Source organism: Podarcis pityusensis, assembly GCF_964106645.2.
Source record: "Podarcis pityusensis genome assembly, chromosome: 16".
Taxonomy (NCBI): domain Eukaryota; kingdom Metazoa; phylum Chordata; class Lepidosauria; order Squamata; family Lacertidae; genus Podarcis; species Podarcis pityusensis.
Window position 1 is genome coordinate 33,550,324 of NC_138041.1, and position 18,090 is coordinate 33,568,413.

General features: G+C 46.7%; 1 protein-coding gene across 2 annotated transcripts in view; it reads right to left on the reverse strand.

The window, feature by feature from the left end:
- Positions 1-2,038: 2,038 nt before the first annotated feature.
- The window catches only part of ULK1 (unc-51 like autophagy activating kinase 1), a 120,471-nt gene continuing 104,419 nt past the window's right edge, over positions 2,039-18,090 (reverse strand). For both annotated transcript variants that reach the window (XM_080985084.1, XM_080985085.1), the window contains 8 exons: positions 17,298-17,401; positions 16,819-16,962; positions 15,817-16,004; positions 12,388-12,566; positions 12,134-12,252; positions 9,762-9,919; positions 8,470-8,605; positions 2,039-6,644 (listed from right to left, as the gene is read on the reverse strand). In XM_080985084.1, the coding sequence (XP_080841210.1) occupies positions 6,589-6,644; positions 8,470-8,605; positions 9,762-9,919; positions 12,134-12,252; positions 12,388-12,566; positions 15,817-16,004; positions 16,819-16,962; positions 17,298-17,401 (1,084 nt within the window). In that variant the 3' untranslated portion in view covers positions 2,039-6,588. The remainder of the gene's footprint in view (positions 6,645-8,469; positions 8,606-9,761; positions 9,920-12,133; positions 12,253-12,387; positions 12,567-15,816; positions 16,005-16,818; positions 16,963-17,297; positions 17,402-18,090) is intronic.

The following is an 18,090-nucleotide window of genomic DNA, read 5'->3' on the forward strand; positions in this document are numbered from 1 at the left end:
GCATACCCCACAAAGTGCAAAAATACTTTCTTCCAAGTAAATTGCCCTCAGATAGGAAAGTTGCACCCAGAAATGATTGGCGGCAGCAACATAAAAGAAACGAGGCAGAAAAGAAAGCAGGGCAGAGATTAGCTGGAAGGGGCATAGGAAACAGCAAAGAACTGCAGTTAAGAGACGGGGAAAAATTGGATAACCCAAAAGCCATATGGCCAAGCAAATCGCCACCTATTCTAGTTGGTTGTGAAACCTTCACTGTGCCAGCTAGTAGAAAGGCGGATTTCATATGTAATCGGCATGTAATCCGATCAGTATAAACATCCTATGGTTTGTCTGAAAAAACTGAAGGAGCAAGTGAAAAAAGAGGCCGTTTTTGAGACTGGTGCAGATGGAGCTTCTTTTGCCACTGCAAGAATCTTATCTTCTTTCCCCAAAGTGCTAGGACTGAGCAGCAGAGGGCAGCCTGCACCTCCAAACCGACATGTGGAACTGCAGGAGGAGAAAGCTTTTAGGGGAGATTGCAAAGCCTGCCATGGGTACCTCCAAGAATCCCAGGAGCTGTAGTTTGCTTAAGGGTGCTGGAACTGTAGCTCTGGGTAAGCCACAGTTCCCAGAAAGCAGGTGGGTGAGGGAGATATGCTTTAAATGCATAGTATGCCCTCTCATTTCCTGTTTTGTGAACCAGGGCTGGGGTACCTCTTTGAGCCTGAGGGGTGCCTTCCCTTCTGCACAAGCCGCCACACGCCAGGGGCAATCATGGGTAAAGCAATGATTGCAAAAATTACTTTTGTACAGTAGGATAGTTCAGGGGTCAGCAACCTTTGTCAGCCATGGGCCGGTCCACCGTCCCTCAGACCATGTGGTGGGCCAGACTGTATTTTGTGTGGGGGCTGGAATGAATTCCTATGCCCCACAAATAACCCAGAGATGCATTTTAAATAAAAGCACGCATTCTACTTATGTAAAAACACACTGATTCCCGGACCGTCCGCAGGCCGGATTGAGAAGGCAATTGGGACACATCTGGATTGAGAAGGCAATTGGGTCGCATTCTCTGGAAAAGAAGAGGTGGTGGCAATGTAGATGCCCTTTGAAAGGGGGCCAGACAAATTCACGGGAAGGAGACCTACCTATGGCAACTGGCACTCCTTCTATATGAAGGCTCCGCTGCCAGTACTGGTCTGCCACGGAATACTCTTTGCTGGGATGCAGCGCACGAAAACGACAAGCCTAAGGTTACCAGGTGTCCCCGTTTCCCGGGACAATCCCCAGATTTACAAATCAGTCCCCATACAAAATCCTATCACTCCTACTGAAGTTGAAAAGTGTCCCCGGATTCATTGGGGAAAAAATCTGGTAACCTTAGACAAGCCCCTCGTTTACTCCAGATTTCTTCCCACACTTCTGAAGGGGAAACGTCTGCTTAGGTTTTCAAGCCAAGCAGGCTCCCATTCTGAGATTCCCGGCAAACTTCTCAGGCCTCCTCCATCGCAGCTAAGCTGCCCCAGAGGTCAGATTGTACGTCAGCTTCGGTCTGCAGAAATGTGTGGGGTTGAACTGTGCACATTTCTCACTGGTTTTATTCAGCTTTGGCCAAGGGAAAGTATTTTTACAGAAGACGACAATGACGACACACACACACAGGCTGCATCCAGAGTACCCAAAAAGCTGCTATCCAATTGGCATCATTTAAACCAGAGGTGCTCCCATATTAAGAGGCAATTGCTGATAAGCTATTGGCATAATACACCCATGTCTAAGATCACTTTAGAATTTTAATGGCGGGATGGGGTGGGGGTTATACAAGACTGCATATAAAAATGAAACAATGGCTTATGAGCATTTCCTGGATCTAGGCTTGACAGGGTGTTGGTGTAACCTCCCAGAACAGATTTAGAGGGGAGCTAGCTAGTTCCTTTGGGCATCTCAAAGTCCTTGTGCACCTCAAAGTCCTCATGCCAGTGTAGCTGAATACGTGTTTTAGAACCTTTTTTGTGAACTGATGGAAAGGTATACAGTAGCGGTCTTCACACAAAGAACGAACAATTAAAAATCAGTTTATTTTCTTAAGTCGGCATTGTACAATTTAAAGCAAGAACGAACAAAAAAAAAAGTCACACAACATGAAATTTTAAAAAATAACAACCAACAAAAGTTATCAAGCATAACCATGTGGGGAAAAAAACCCCATACAGCACACTTTCTCACATACACGTTATCAGGGCTGAGGTTCCTTGAAATCTAGTGAGGACGCTACAAACGGGACGCTGAGACAGTAACAAATCCATGAATGAGAGTGAATAGACTGGATTAGCCACTTCTGCTTGGTTTCCTTGCTCTCTTTCCCAAACCTCTCTTCTATTCCTTAAACAAAGCAATAAATACTAGTTTTCCCACCGAAAGCAAAACAAAAGCACACAAACCCACCCACCTGACATTTCATGCTTGCGTGCAGTTTTAAGATTGAAAAATAATATTAAAATCACCCACATGGTGGCAAAAAGAGATAGCTTGCCTCTACTATTTGTAATCCAAGCGCAGTGGCTAAATTTCAAGTATTGAGGAAAATATATCTATATCTATCTATCTATCTATCTATCTATCTATCTAAGTTCTGTAAACCACATAATCTTTTTTTGTGTGTGATGTGAAGGACATGGGGAGAGCAACTAGGATGGTGGTGGACAACTTTTGATACATTCAAGTAACTACGTACAGCTGGAAAGTTAAATGCAGAGCTGGCAGAGAATAGGTGGCTGTGTTAAACCCCACAGCTTTTGAAAGCTGGCTTCTAAAGAACTGCCGTTCAGAAACAGCTGGGAAGGAAAAGGTAGTTTCTTTGCGAAGCGAACCTTGGAGCAAAGCTACTGGCTTGAGTACTGGGGAGTCCGGAAGAGCAAGAAGCGATGGCTGGGGTGATGGGACCCTCTCCTAGGTCTGTGGGTCCCTATGCAGGAGGGTGAACCCAATGGAATTAAGCTTGGCAGCCCCAAGGGCCTGGGTGCCTGGCACTGACTGGAGGAAAGATGGGAGCAGGCCTGAGCAGGCGAGGACCACAGCAGCTTCTCAAGAATCCTACATGCTGGCACTGGGCTTGGTTCACAAGCATCTCCAGTGGTGTGAACCAATTTCTTTCTCTTAAGGCTGCCATGTTGTTATGGTTCCGCTTGTCTGTTTCGCTCTCACCTGGGTCCAGTGGACCTTTTTCTACAGAACCAACTCCAAGGCTCTCAGAGATCTCGGCGCAAGGTATGTAAGAGGGTCGGCTGATTAAGGATGCAGTGTTTAGTCAAGCAGCTAGATGCACGGCTTGAAAACCTCTTGATCGACTGGGAAAAAGCACTCTCAAATTCACTGGACAACATTATTATTATTTTTAAAAGTTCTTCTAAAAATTTGAAGAGCATGCATTTTCTAAGATGGTGCTGATTGCAACACACACACACGTGCAACTGCCATCCTATTTATATGGAAAGAGATGCAAACTCAGATGAATTGAGTTTTAAACCATTCATCTGGGTTTGCATCTGTTTCCAGCTTGGGACGACTTGAAATGCCCAGCATTAGCAGCCTATGTTTTTGCGAGGAAAAGCAGAATTATCAGGCAGTGGGGAAACATGAAAACCTGGGAAAGGATACAAATGATAAATGCAGGAACGAAGGAAGAAACACATCGTGGGGGTGATTTGAGTCTCTGCTTTTATCTACTGGTTCTGTTCCCCTGTTCTGCCTCTGGTATTGTTGCAGGCACTCGTGACCAGTTTTGTTAATATTTTGTTTGGCAGGGAGGTGTCAGAATGAATGGAGCCCAAGGTGTGTGTGTGTGTGTGTGTGTGTGTGTGTGCGCGCGCGCGCACACACACACACATGCACATTTGCATGCTAGGGTGATCACTGTGGCATTGCCAAAAAGATAAAATGCACTGCCAACCGTACCGAACCCAATAGGGCAATAGAGGACATAACATTTGCATGGGGTAATATACATGCAAATCTAGAAATGATTAATTTAAATGGAAATACAATACGGGTCTCAAAATAACAGGGAAGATGGTGCCCAAGTGGCCCGTTTGCTGTTGGGAGAAAACTTGTGAGGCCTCTGATCTCCCTTCTGCCCCTGGCAGTCCTTGCAAAGGAGGACAGGGGGGTCATCCTACATTGAAATGCTTCGCGTAGGATTCCTACTACGTGCATTGCCAAGCTAAGGAAAGACTTGTAGGTGCACAGTAACACCCTAAGGAACTTCAAATCCAACTCGGGGTGTGAGTGTGTGTGGAATACTACAGGGTGAATCGTACCAGCATAGAACCCCTTTCAAAAGCAACCACCGGCTCCATAACTACAAGTGACAAGCCTTTATGAAATTGGTATCATATCAGAAGGACAGAGGATCTTTCCTTTGTGCTAGGCACTGCTGAGTTGCCATAGAAGCGGAAGGTAAGAGAAGCCATGCTGAAGGGCTGGGGCAAGCGACAGATTCCATCAAAATGTGCTGATTGAACACATGGAGGGGTGAGTGTGAGAAATGATTCCTCACCCACACCTATTGCAAGGAGCTTTGAAACAGGGTTTCCAAAGTCAGTACGGCTGTTCCTTACATATTTTCGGGGGGATACACACAAGTGATGAAAAGCAAACCATGTGCAAATAGATATACTTGACCCACTCTTTGAAAAACAAAACCAAACAAAAGCCTGAAATCCAGGTTTTGTTTGCCAAGGATGCTTTCTTGCCCAGCACAGACAAAATACAGCTGCAAACTGGATCAGTTGCATTAAAACCATGCACAAGGGCCGGGGGGCGGGGCGTGAAGGACATCACTCAAAAAAGGTAGCCTATCAGGCATTTGCTTGCAGCCACAACACCCCCAAGCCTAAATGCGCACACACAAAGCACAGCCTTACACGAAACACACACACAGTGTGTGCCTCCTCTTTCTCTTTGGCTGCTTAGTCGCCTTAAATCGAGGTGGGGAAGAGAGAGAAAACTTTGAAAAGGCTAACAACAACAGCCAAAAAAAGGGGGGATTTGTTTTTATAAACAATGGAGGGGGCAAGAATGAAGCATGCACAATATCGAGATCTCATCCTTGAGTTTTCAAAAAACCTGGACCTCCAAACAGCACATCTGTTTTTTAAAAAAGGAAAAGACAAAATGGTACTGAATTTTTTTCACGCTAGCGCCGCTGGTCATGAAAAGGACATAGACTGCTTGATTGTTAATTTTCTTTTTCTCCTCACAAGCATAAAATACAGTACAGTTAACACATAGAGTGACATTATATATTATATACCATATACATATTAATATATATCAACATGGTAATATATATGAATATGTATACACACGCGCACAAAAACACATACACACTTGTAGTGCAATTTCTTTTAAAACAACCACAACAACCACCCAACAGACAAACAACCAACAACGCGTGAGGCAATGGGAGGGCAGGCGAAAGGCAGGGGAACAGCATTCCTAGAAGTTGCGACGTTTTTGGATCACTGCGGGGCTGCCAAGTATCCAAAGCTCAGGTTCATGTTGTCCGTAAAGTGCTCCTTTGATTCACAAAGCTAGTATGCGTGTTATGTGTGTTTTTCTTATATTGCTTCCCACCCTTCTGGGAGGAGGGATTGCTTATCTGGGCAGCAGCCAAAAGCAGCACAGATGCTTTCTCATGCTTAGACGCAGGCCATGGGAGGAGAGGGCTGCAAGCATGCATCTATTGAACGACTCCCTTTTGGGCGAAGAAAAAACATTTTGGCTGCTTGAGACCAAAGCAAGAGAGTTTGGAGTCCAAGTCCCAGTGCTCCAGTCTGGATAGACAAGCTCTCTTTAGCTCTGCCCATGTCCACGTAGGAAATGAGGAACGGCTTCCCACCCCAACCCACCCTGCTTCTGTCTGTCATGTAGGTGAGGGACTCTGAACTCAAGATTTCCAGCATTGCAGCGAGGAAAAAATAACGTAAGAAGCCACGATTTCTCAGAGCAAGGTGAGCTTCTGGCTTCCACAACTGCCACATAACCGCTGTTGCTCTTCCCGTACGGCGAGCAATGAGAGGCGTAGTAGGAACAGTGCTCCCAAGTGATTGGCTATCAGCAGACGAGGGCTTGGATTGCAGAACTGGCCAACAGAGACATTCCCCCTTCCGGAGAAACCTCTTTCATTCCAAGAGCAGAAACGTCTGGATCATTCACCGCCAGCAGTGGACCTCAGTGCTCCAGGCAAGGCCAACTCAGCAGCAACCTTGCTCTCCGAAAACAGGCATGAAAGGAGGGCTTGATCCTTCTTTTTTTTTACCCAGCTGTTTCCCACCAGATGGTGAGTTGGGGCAAGGGGAACAAGCCTTCTGGATCATCATCTTTCCCTGGTTTGTATTGTGGCCACATACACACACACAAAAAAAGATTGTAGCAATTCCATGTCCGACCCAGGGGAAGTTCTCCTCGAAGGACGCCAAAACAGGGAAACCGCCATGGACGTCCGATAAATTCGTTGCTGACGGGCTTGCTCATACAGTGCTTTGCCATCTTGGTAGCAGGTGCTTAGAGACGGAAAATGATCACCTGCAGAGTTAAGGGCTATTTTCCTCATGCACAGATGCCGGATAGGAGAGCCGACAGCCGGCGTTCAATACACATTTTACCTGGAAAGAGAAAGCAAATGGGGAAAATGAGATTTTGGGGGGGGTCAGCTGTCCTTGCAGCACACCAATATCGTCCTTGTTCACACACAACACTAAACCATGGTTTGGCACAGCTGTCTCAATCTCTGTGCCCCCCAGACATGGTTGGAGCCCTCTCCCCATCTACCTTGACCATTAGCCATGTTTGCTGGAGGTAACGGGAGCTGGAAGTAGAACATCAGGAGGGCAACACACTGAGGAAGGCTGGTTTGAGCATCATCTGCAAGAGCTTTTGGGAGTCTGAGCAAAAGTTTGGACTTGAGCACTCTCAGTTTCACTTTCCCCAATTACTGGTTTGCTGTGATGTGCAAACCAAGACTTGTAGTTTAAGGTAAACTCTAGTTTGCTGAATTAGACAGCTTTGTAACCCATAGCTCGAAGGTAGCTTCTTTTGCAAGTGCATGCATTTGGAATCATGAAATCCTGGTTCATATCCAATGATAAAGCCAAGAATCAAGACAAGTGAAACAGAAGACTGCTTTATTCCTCGTCTCAGCTGCACAGAGGTTAGGGGTGAGGAGTTTTGCATTATTGGTGAACCAGGCAAGCATATGGATGGATGGATGCATAATTCACACTTTTATAAACATACTTTAAGACAGAGTAAAAGGTAAAGGTAAATGATCACTGGATTGTTAAGTCCATTCAAAGGCGACTATGGGGTATGGCGCTCATCTCGCTTTCAGGCTGAGGGAGCCGGCATTTGTCCGCAGGCAGCTGTCCGGGTCATGTGACCAGCATGACTAAACCGCTTCTGGTGCAACAGGACACAGTGACGGAAACTAGAGCGCACGGAAACGCCGTTTACCTTCCTGTTGCAGCAGTACCTATTTATCTATTTGTGCTGGAATGCTTTTGAACTGCTAGGTTGGCAGAAGCTGGGATAGAGCAATGGGAGCTCACCCCATTGTGGGGATTCGAACCGCCGACCTTAATATTGACAAGCCCAAAAGGCTCAGTGGTTTAGACAACATCAATACATTGAGTACAACACACAATAAAACCAGCATAAAACCACCAAAAGATACTGATTACTGATTGGCTAAAAACAGATGTTCTAATGAAAGGGGGGGTTGGTTCCTGCTGAATCACTGCTGGAAGCGAGTTTCACGGGGCACAACCTGCCACATTAAAGGCTTGGTCCCTAGTGACAGCCAACAAAACCTCAGGGATGCGGGGAACCATTAGAAGTGCTCCATCAGATGATCTCAGTGATTGAGTTGAAACATAAGAAATCAATCCCTAAGGTGTGTGGAGTTGATTAGAATAAAGTAGAAACTGAAATGTAACAACCAAGACTGCACTCCTATAACCCTGTCCTGGGATGAAGTCCAAGGGGCCTTCTGAGTAGGCAGCTAGAGGACTGCACTTTAAAGGTGTTACGAAGTTATGAAATTTCCTTGCATTACACTATCCTGAACTCTGATGTGCCTCCAGCTGGGGAATTACAGATTCTCCTTCATCAGAGGTTTTTAGGCAGAGGCTGCCTGGCCATCTGCCGGGGTTTTTTAATGTTGGACTAGATGAGCCTTGGGATCCCTTTCCAACTCTACAATTCTACGGTTCATTTGATTTTCTACTGTCCTGCTCTTCTATTGTTCCTCCCATTTGCTCTGCCTATGATCCACTCACTCCACCTGCATTCTCTTTTAAGCTAGGAGAATTTAACGTGGCCGTGCCATCTGTATTCTTTTTGTGGGGCATTCCCTGACGCACGGCCATATTGTACCATCACATCTATACTTTTTTACTTAAAAAAAAAAAAAAAGCATTTCCCGACCCTTACATTTATTAATGTTCTCAATGTCGCCTTGCTCAGTGATGATGTTCAAGAGCCCCTCCATGAGCAGCAGTGCCTTGTGGTATCGTTGTGCACAATCTTCTCTGTGATGAAACATCTCATCCAGCGCTGCTGCCTGAACCTGGAGAGAGAATGCCTTCAGTGGTTACTCTGCCAGCGAATATAAAGCTTGCACAACTATGTCTCAACAGACTGGATTTGCACATAAGCATAGATTTAAACTGCAACACCCCCGCCCCCCGCATTGCACGGCTGCTGAAAAGCGTAGAATGCATTTTCACACTGCCCTCTTAATTAGCCCGCATCTCTCTGCTGTGGCTTTCCAACTCCAGTTCGCTGCCAGCAGGGATGGGCAAAAGGGGCTGATTCTGCTGCACTCCTACAGGAAGATCCTGTGCACTGACGCATTGTGGGGAGCATCACCTGACTATTTCAAACTAGGAACGTGCCTCTCATGTGGATGTTGCCCATGGAGAGCATCATCAAAAGGTCTAGGCAGAAAGCAGGAGACTGACAATAGCAGGGAGGTCCTTCTTGTTTTGGCTGCCGGGGGAGAACATGCCGGAAGTTCAGAAGAGGCACCCAGAAAGGATGCTTAAAAATATGCTGAAGACAGCAGACGTATGAGAGTGGGGAGGCATGGCTGGCATTAGCTGAGCACCTGCCAAAGCCCAGAGGCTGGTAAAAGTCCCTGAAGACCATTTTCACTCAGAGCACCCAGGGAGCTTTTCCGTCTAGTTCTGCTTCCAATCTCTCTGGGGTACTCTGTGCAAAGAGGACTCTGTGGTTTGAGGGAGTGCAAAAATCCCAAAGATACGCCAGAGGGATGCAAAGTGACCATCTGATGCTGCCTTATATCTCATCAGGTCACTGGTACATCTAGGCTAGTTCTAGATCTACTGTGTCCATTCCAAGGTTTCCCCAAGTTACTGGAGACCCTTTTATCTCTGTGGGTGCCCAGGATTGATCTGTCTGCATGCATTCTACCACCATGAATACACACAGCCCACAAAAGGTGCAAAGAACACACTCCCAGAGAACTGTGGGGTTCTCTTTCGGTTTGCACGGCCCTTGCTGCTACTGCTACTTAAGGTGCATATGTGTTAAAATTCTTATTAGGGCCCCTTTGTATCCTGTAAAGGGGTGAGGGGAAATGGTGCTTGCCAGGGGGTTGGGCTGAGCCCTAGCCCATCCCTAGGGCTCAGCAAATGCCACATACTAACTCCCAAATACTGCACACATGCAACCCAGTATACATGAGAAGCATTTCGCCCTACCATCTGCACGGCGTGGCTGAAGATGAGCTTCTCGGCCGTGATGCTGTTGATGCGATCCATGAGCTTCTGCTTGTCCAATAACCACCTCTGCAACCTCACGTTCAGGCAATGGCAGGAGGAAACACTGGATTTATACAGATCGTTGAGCTTCCTCACAACTAGAAGGAGAAGAAGGGGTGGATAACGCTACTTTACAGGACGGCCTCCGCTTCTGGCCACTCCTTATCCACATCAAGAGTCTCTTGCCACAGTGTTTGCAAAGGGTGACCAACACCAACATTGTCCACTGACTGCCCATCATTTGATGGAGGTTTGGGGAACTGGCTTATTGGGGGAATGGCTTCCAATTGGGGCATCCGAAGGACTCCCAGGTGCCTGAGCCTATGTGAGCACTGAGATCCTTAGAGGCCCTTCTTTGAGGGACCTCACTGTCCCAGGTACAGCATGTGACATCTGGGGAGAGGGCTACTTCAACGATGATGATAATGATACCCTATTTATGAGATGCCTTCCATAAAGAGGTTAGTCCATCGGGTGTCTCCTCTCTTACATTTTAGGCACCTTTCAACTTGCCGATGATGATGATGATGATAATGATGATGAATAGCAGATGTTCATTTTATTTGCTGTGGTTTATTATCTGAAACCTTATCTCTGCTGCAGCTGCTAAAAATGCTGCTAATAAAAATAAAAATGCTGCTAAGCTCCCCCTCCCCCCCCACGAGGTTTCTTAACAGAAGCTTTTATTGTGTGCAGCTTTGGAAACATAATTTAAAACTGAGAAGGAGACTGTGCGATCTTGAAATATCATCATCAACGACATCACCATTTTATTTGTATGCACAAGCAGAATCTTCTTCCACAGGAGAACCCAGAGAGTTGCAGCAAGGAATAATCCTTTTCAGCCAAAAACTCTTCCAAGATTTGTCCCTCTGCCCACTCCCAACAGCCAGTCAGCATTCTGTGGCCAAAATGCTTTGCTTGCCCTGTCCTCATTGGGCCAACTCAGGGTTACTGCTGAAGGCTGCGCTCCACAAAGACTTCTGATACGTAGGCAAAGCACTGAGTTCCCCAAGCTCACCAATACCCCTGGTCTTGTGCCCTAGATGGTGCTGTAATACGATGCTTACGTATATGTAAACATCATTCCTTTCTGTGGACTCTGCTTTTGCCTCCAGTACCCGCAGAGGATCCCGTGCCAAGCAACAAAATGATTCGGCCTGCTGAGTGTTATTTAACAGCAGAGGCACAACATGTAATTATTAAGTTGCACCCACATCAATTATCGTTAAGCCCTTGCACATAGCTAAGAGCTGAAACATTCAGATCAGGCGACGTGTTTTCCAGACGGGCAACTGGAATACATGTGGAGACCCGTAGCACCGATCACATTTTACAGAGTGCAAAACAGTGCTGTCCCTAGTTTGAGAGAGATAGAGGAAGATAAAAACAAGTACGCACAGGACAGATTGATCTTGTATGCTTGGCTAACTCAATTTTCACTTCACCCTGGAATGTAATAGTAGGGGGTCCGGGGGAGAAAGAAGGAGGACCTCTCTGAGTGTTGCCTGAATACTGCTCAAACTGGCAGTGACTCTCTGGGGTCTCAGGCAAGGGTCTCTCATCCTCTGCAACTGGATCCTTTTAATTTCAGGTGCCGGGGACCTTCGGCACACAAAGCCTGGACCACCTAAACACCACCACTTGTCACACTGTGCTCGGCATCGCCACCTGTCTGTGGCCAAGCAAACTGCAGCATGACAACACACTTGTGTTTTATTATATGTAACAAATGCATCAGTTCTGATGGCACAAGAGTTGACAGTGATGAACACGTCCTCTCAATATAAACAAACCACTTTCTCTCTCTTGGTGTCTGTCTGTTTTATGCCTTATTTTGTTTTGGCAAGTTGTCATTTTGTATTTGTATGATGGCTCAGGGTTTCAAAAGCCGGAAGTGGCCAAGGCCTCTCGGGACCTCTGAGAAGGGGGGCGGGGGCTGGACATGGATCAATGCCATCACTGGATGCAAGGATTATTTTTCTGAGCAGGTATTGCTCGCTCCAAAGGTGAGAGAAAGGGACAATTCTATCAGTATCACAGGAGATAGATGCTAAAAATATGGGGGCATAGCAAGCTAACAGAAGTGTGATTAAAGAATGAAAACATAAGATGTGTATACTAAGTCTGTGAAAGTGCATAAATAAAATTTTTTTAAAAGAGAAGTGGGTTGCAGCCTATGGTAGTCTTAATCAGAGTTGACTCATAGCTATTACTAATTTTAGTGGGTCCAACCTAAGTAGGACTACCATGGGATACAACCCACAATCAGGAATCCCCCTGTGTGTGTGCATTTGAAGAAGAGTGCTTACTTTGTTTGACGGTGGAGGAGAGGCACAACTTGCCTGCCCGGATCTGGTCTATGGCCATCTGCAGGCCTGCGGACAGCAACTCTGCTACTTTCAAGTACAGCACCAACTGTTCTGCATAGCTGAAAAAAGGAAGCACCAGCAGATTAATGGAGCTGCCATCCACACAGCTGCAGAGGAAGACACACAAAGCTGCTTTGAGCCCAAGCCAGGCCATCACAGTTCTCTCGGGGACCTCCCCAAACATCACCCTTTACCTCCATTCTTTGCTGAGCAGGCTGATCTGGTCAGCCACGACGCTTTCCTGGAGCTGGTACTCGGAGGCCACCGAGCTGCTCATCTCGCTGGTGTTCCCTTTGACGGCCGCTATCTCCATCACGTAGTGGACAAAGGCCAGGGTGAACCGCAGACTGCGAAGGATGTCCGTGTGCTCTTGCTGTAAGCGGGGAGACAAAGGGAGACGAGGTTTCGTTAGCAAGCCAGCTCTAGAATGCAGAAAGCAGCAGATTCAAGGAAAGACCAACGCCTTGTCCTAGGCTGTGAGCTTTACACTATGGGTGGGCAACCTTTCCCCTGTCGAGGGCTGCATGCCCTTGGGAGTCATCGGGGGCGGGGCAGGCCTCCTCTCCCTCAACCTCCACCTGGCATCAGGCTGCCTCAGTGGGACAGCAGGGAAGCAGGCCTTCTTCCATCAGCACCGCTGAAAGACATGCTCCATCAGGTACTTCCTCTGTCCCTGAACTGTTCCTATGCCAGATGGTCATTATTTAATAATCCGCTTTCCCATGCCTCTTCCCTGCCTGTGCATTTCCCTTTGTGTGCAGTTCTGTTTGTTTGTTTTTTGAAGATTGCACTCCTGAGAGCAGCGACTGTCCTGCTTTAACTGATAGTAAGCCACTCTGGGAGCCTTTTTGGCTGAAGAGAGGGATACAAATGCTCTAAAAAACCCCCTGCTGTATGGCCTTTAACCAAGCCAGTTGCTCTCTCACTCAGAGTCCAGTACCGCCCACAGGCTTCCTTTAATAAACTGGTTTGCATTTAAGATGCCAGAAACATATTTGTTGTTTCTGCTGCTTCGTAGGGTTATTGGCAGTGCACTTTTTCTAGAAAAATAGGTGCCGGTACTCATGAAGTTGTTACGGTAAGTGTCACACTTTTTAACAAACAAAAAAGAGGTGCCAGTGCTGCATAACCTTGAGTACCCCCTAAAAAAAAGAGCACTGGTTATTGGGAAGATAAGTCTGGGGGAAGGGGGAGAGAGTTAGGAATGCCCCTTTGAGCTCCGAGAAGGAATGGCTGGGAGGGTAAGGCTTATGCCAACACTCTCCGTGGCCACGGTTAAGAAAAGTGGAAGGAAGAGGCAGCATGGGTGGAAAACATGAACGCACGCTCCCAGGGCTCCCGACGCAGCTCTACAGGTGAAACTCGAAAAATTAGAATATCGTGGAAAAGTTCATTTATTTCAGTACGCCATAATCATCACAATTATAACAAATAAAGGCTTGACATATCTCGCTTTGCGTGTCATGAGTCTATCTCATATATTAGTTTCACCTTTTAAGTAGAATTACTGAAATATATGAACTTGTCCACGATATTCTAATTTTTCAAGTTTCACTTGTAGTTCAAGGGGAGCCACAGGTGAGAAACATTCCCATGGCTCCCACTGTGGTTCTCATTCAGAGGGAGCCGGTGCCAAATCAGCAGCCGCCTTTACGGGCCTGCCCACTCACGGAATTAATGACTTTAAAAATTAAAAAACTGGGATTGAGACTTGTGCAGAGCCTGTGTTTGCACAGCTCTATAGAAACTGCTGAGAGTCTATAAATAGAGATGAAACAGTGACCTACTTTCCTTCCACTGCCCCCTCCCCCCTCTTCTCCCTCCCATCGCTTTCATCTAGGTGCACATTTGGCAGAGGTTTTCGTTCAATTCACATATAAAAGGAGTGGGTGGGAGGGCTTGAAGTCTTTGAGCTCAACAGCAACCTGAACCAAGGTTTTTTTTGGGTTGTGATCCCCTCTCTCCGAGCACCGACACAGCCAACCACATGGGTTTTGTTTTCATCTGTCTCCCTAGCCCAACTCCTTTGCACACTCAGGAGATAGCAGCTTGGAACATGGAGAACCACCTCTTCGGCCAGGATCGCTGGTTATTTTTAAACACGCGTGCAGCTTTGCAGACAATGCGAAAGAGCAGATCTGACTCAAGAACTGGAAATGGTAAGAATGCAATGCCCTGGTCGCTTGGGGGTGGGGGTGGGAATCAGGCTGCTGCGACTCAAGGAGCCTGACATTCAGTCTCCTTCAGAAAGCACCGGCGCGATCCAAATATCAGGTGTAATTCAAGCTTTCACTACTGACGAGACAGCATTCTGACAACACTCCACTAACATTTCACTAGGTATTTATTACCTAGCAACGGTCTCAACTTTTACGGTTCAGAGCTTTCAGTTCTACTCTCCTTTCCAGATTCGCAGGCTTCCTCTAAAGACATTCTCTTCTTCCTGTATACAGATGGAAAACTGAGGCTGGCTTTATCCCTCAGTGAGCTCCTGGCTTAGTTGAGAGGCTTCCCGTAGCCAAACAACACAACAACAACCCTCCGCTCCATTCATGGAAACACAAGCCCCAATGTGATGCTGCCTCTCCTTCACTGTCCATAGAAACCAAATGAGCCAAGGGAGAGCCTTCTAATAATACAGGAGGGAAGTTTTAAAAAGGCCTCTTTTGCTTGGAAAAGGAAGCAGCTGGGAGTCAAGTGGCAGCAGCATATATCACAAAGATGAATGGAAGGAAAGAAACCGCAAATACATAGTATTCAGTGATAATTAACACTGCAGCTCTACACACACACACACGAGAGAGAGAGAGAGAGAGAGTATTATCCCCAGATGTGGTGCCTAAACGACTTTTGGAACTCCCTCCCACTTGACCTTATTTAACATTTCTAAGCTACAAGTATTGCCTGCAAGTCCCTGGAAGCACAAGTCAATTAATAAAAAAAATTGTTAAAGAACAAACTGGCAGCCATAAAACGATGCCCTAAATGACAGTGTGCCATAGCAGATCAAATACCAGAATAGAACCATGGAGATTTTGGTTCAAATCCCCATTCAGACATGAAGGTCTTTTAAGTGGCAAATAACTCCCTCAGCCTAACCTATCTCATAGGGTTGTAAAGCCTGAACAAGACCTCAGAGGGCAAAGATGCTAAATATTCACCTAGATCAGGAACACCGGAAAGCCACATAGCGGCGGAGGCACTGGAGAGCTTTACAATACAACATCTTAAAGTGGGGTAGCTAGAATCTTTTTTCCAGCAATTGTTTCCATATCTCATGATTTGTGCAGAAGTAGCAAACAGGGACAGGATGGGGAGCTGCTGTGTTGAGCTACGTAAGGCACGGGAGCCCCACCTCAGCGCTACTGAACCCCCCATGACACTGACAACATATTTTTGTTCTTTTACCTCCCAACAATCACAAGGACCAGCATTTTGCTTTTAATAAAACCCAGGGAGGCCAAGAATGTTAAGTTCCACACCAGGCACCCAAACTGTGTCTGTGTCTGACAAGGTGAGAAATGCGAGGAACACTGATGAACCTGTGGAGGACCAAATGAATTTCAGCCTCATGTTTTAATCTTGGGTCTCTGGGGTGGGTGGGGAGGTGGGTTTCAACTCACTTCCATGAGCGTCTCCTCCGGTAGCTCGGGTGCCTCAAAGGTGACTGCTCCCTCCAGGTTGGCAGTGATGGGGTCGGCAAAAGTATATCTGACGCCTGATGGGGCTTCGAGCACATCCCCGCCAGCACTCATGATGAAGTGCCGCCCGCTGAAAGACCCTCCCGAACTGTGAGAGCTGGAAGATCCCACTAAAAGGGTTGAAACAGAGAAGCAAAAGTTACCTAGACGTGACTCTTCAGGCCAAAGGAGAAAAACAAACAAACACAGTTTTATTTATTGATTCAGATTAAGCTCCAATTTAGGGCTCATCCAGGCTTCCTTTTGTGCCATGTTTCTGAATTTCAGGAATTTTGGGGAAACCTGAATTTCCGCTTGTTCTGAATCAGCATTAAAGAGCAGCTTTTCCTGGGGAAAGTTAGATGGGGTGCACTCAGACAAGGAGCTTTAAAGCAGGGTGAAAGGTAAGTGTGGATGAGCCCTTAATTGTGACATTTTAATCCTCAGCTATCCTTATTAATCCCTTTCCACCAAGCAAAGTCCAAACACAGCCTTATTTCATAGGACTATCATCCCAATGACAATGAGAACGGCAGTGCTTGTAAGCAAAGCTCCATGTGAGCAGGAGCTTCCTCATTTATGGTGCTTCTCCTGAAATAAAAATAGTCTCCATGTGTGCACCAGTACTCCAGTGGGTACCCAGAACTTAGTGAAGCTTTGGGGTGGGGCAAATGCCCTGAGCTTCCTTAGATCTCAAAAATTCACACATTTTTTTTAAAAAAGGAAGGTGTCTGTATAATTGCTAGCTCAAGATCTGTGACATAACAGGGAAGCAAGTCTGTCAGGCGGCTCACAGTGTGTGTATGTGCATGTGAGACACTAGATTCCTTGTCCCTAGAATACACACATCCCTGAGTTAGGACACAAAGCCAGGACAGTAACTATGAAGATAATTCCAATTTCCTTCTGGACAGCAGTATCAAGATGGCAGGAAGCACTCATTACCTGAAAACATTCTGGTCCTGGTGGTCTGCGGTGGGGTTGTCCCACTGGGAGGGGAACCAACAGTAAAGACCACTGGGGAAGGGCTTGCAGAGCCGCCATCCCTGGCCCCAGAGTGTAAGTTTCCTCCACAGTCAACAGAAGGAGCTGCGAGGAAAGAATGGCAAAAAAATTGGCTTGAGTTAAGATTTTATGAGAGCCGTAAAAGATATCAAGATAGAAACACAGTCAGCCTAGAAGTTAAGAGTGTTGGTGGGACTAAGGTTCAAATCTCCCAACTAAGCCATGTAGCTCACTGGGTGTTTGAGCCAGTCACTTGCTGTCTCTCAGCTTAGCCTACTTCTCAGGGCTGTTGTCAGGATATTATGGATCTGTGGGAGAGGGTGAGGGAAGAGAACCCTGTGTATAGCTCCTCCAATTCGAGTAACTAAAAAAAGGAGCACAACGAAAAAGGAACCCCAGAGTTTCCCATCTCCCCGTACCTGTGATTTCCATGGGCTTCTCATTATTCAAACTGTCATTGCTTCCAGCTTCCCCAAAAGCAGCTTTGAGGAGGAGATCAGTGAGGCGACCGGTGCTGAGCGACCTGGAGGAAGGAGAGAAGCAAGACAAGTGAACGTGAGGGGACGGACGGACGCACAGGTGTTGTGGATTTCTGCTCCCTAACGGCTGGTTGCAGTGAAAAGCGCAGTGGCCTTTAAAGAAGGACAAAAGGCCTCTCTAGAACAGGCATCCCTAAACATGGCCCCTCCAGCTGTTTTGGGACTACAACTCCCATCATCCTTAGCTAATAGGACCAGTGGTCAGGGGTGATGGGAACTGGTAGTCCCAAAACAGCTGGAGGGCCGAGTTTAGGGATGCCTGCTCTAGAAGACATCTGAAGGCAGCCCTGTTTAGGGAAGCTTTTAATGTTTGATGTATTACGGTATTTTAATATTTTGTTGGAAGCCGCCCAGAGTGGCGGGGTATAAATAATAAATTATCATTTTTATTATTATTATAGAACATCAAGCCTGCAGGCCGGGAGGGCTCTATCTAAGGCAAAATGGAGCCCACCTTAGCTAGCAGATGCAAGCTGGCTTGCTGGCTGGGGAGAGCTCTACTGCATGTTTGGAATGGAGCTCAGCCTCAGCCCCCAAGAGGGTAGATTTGCAAGGGTTGCCTCAGACCTGCCAATGAGGCAGCAGATCTGGGTTGCCAACTCATGAGGTAACCCATCAGCCTAAGCCTGATGGAAACTGTAGTCCAAAACATCTGAAGGATGCCAGCCTGGAA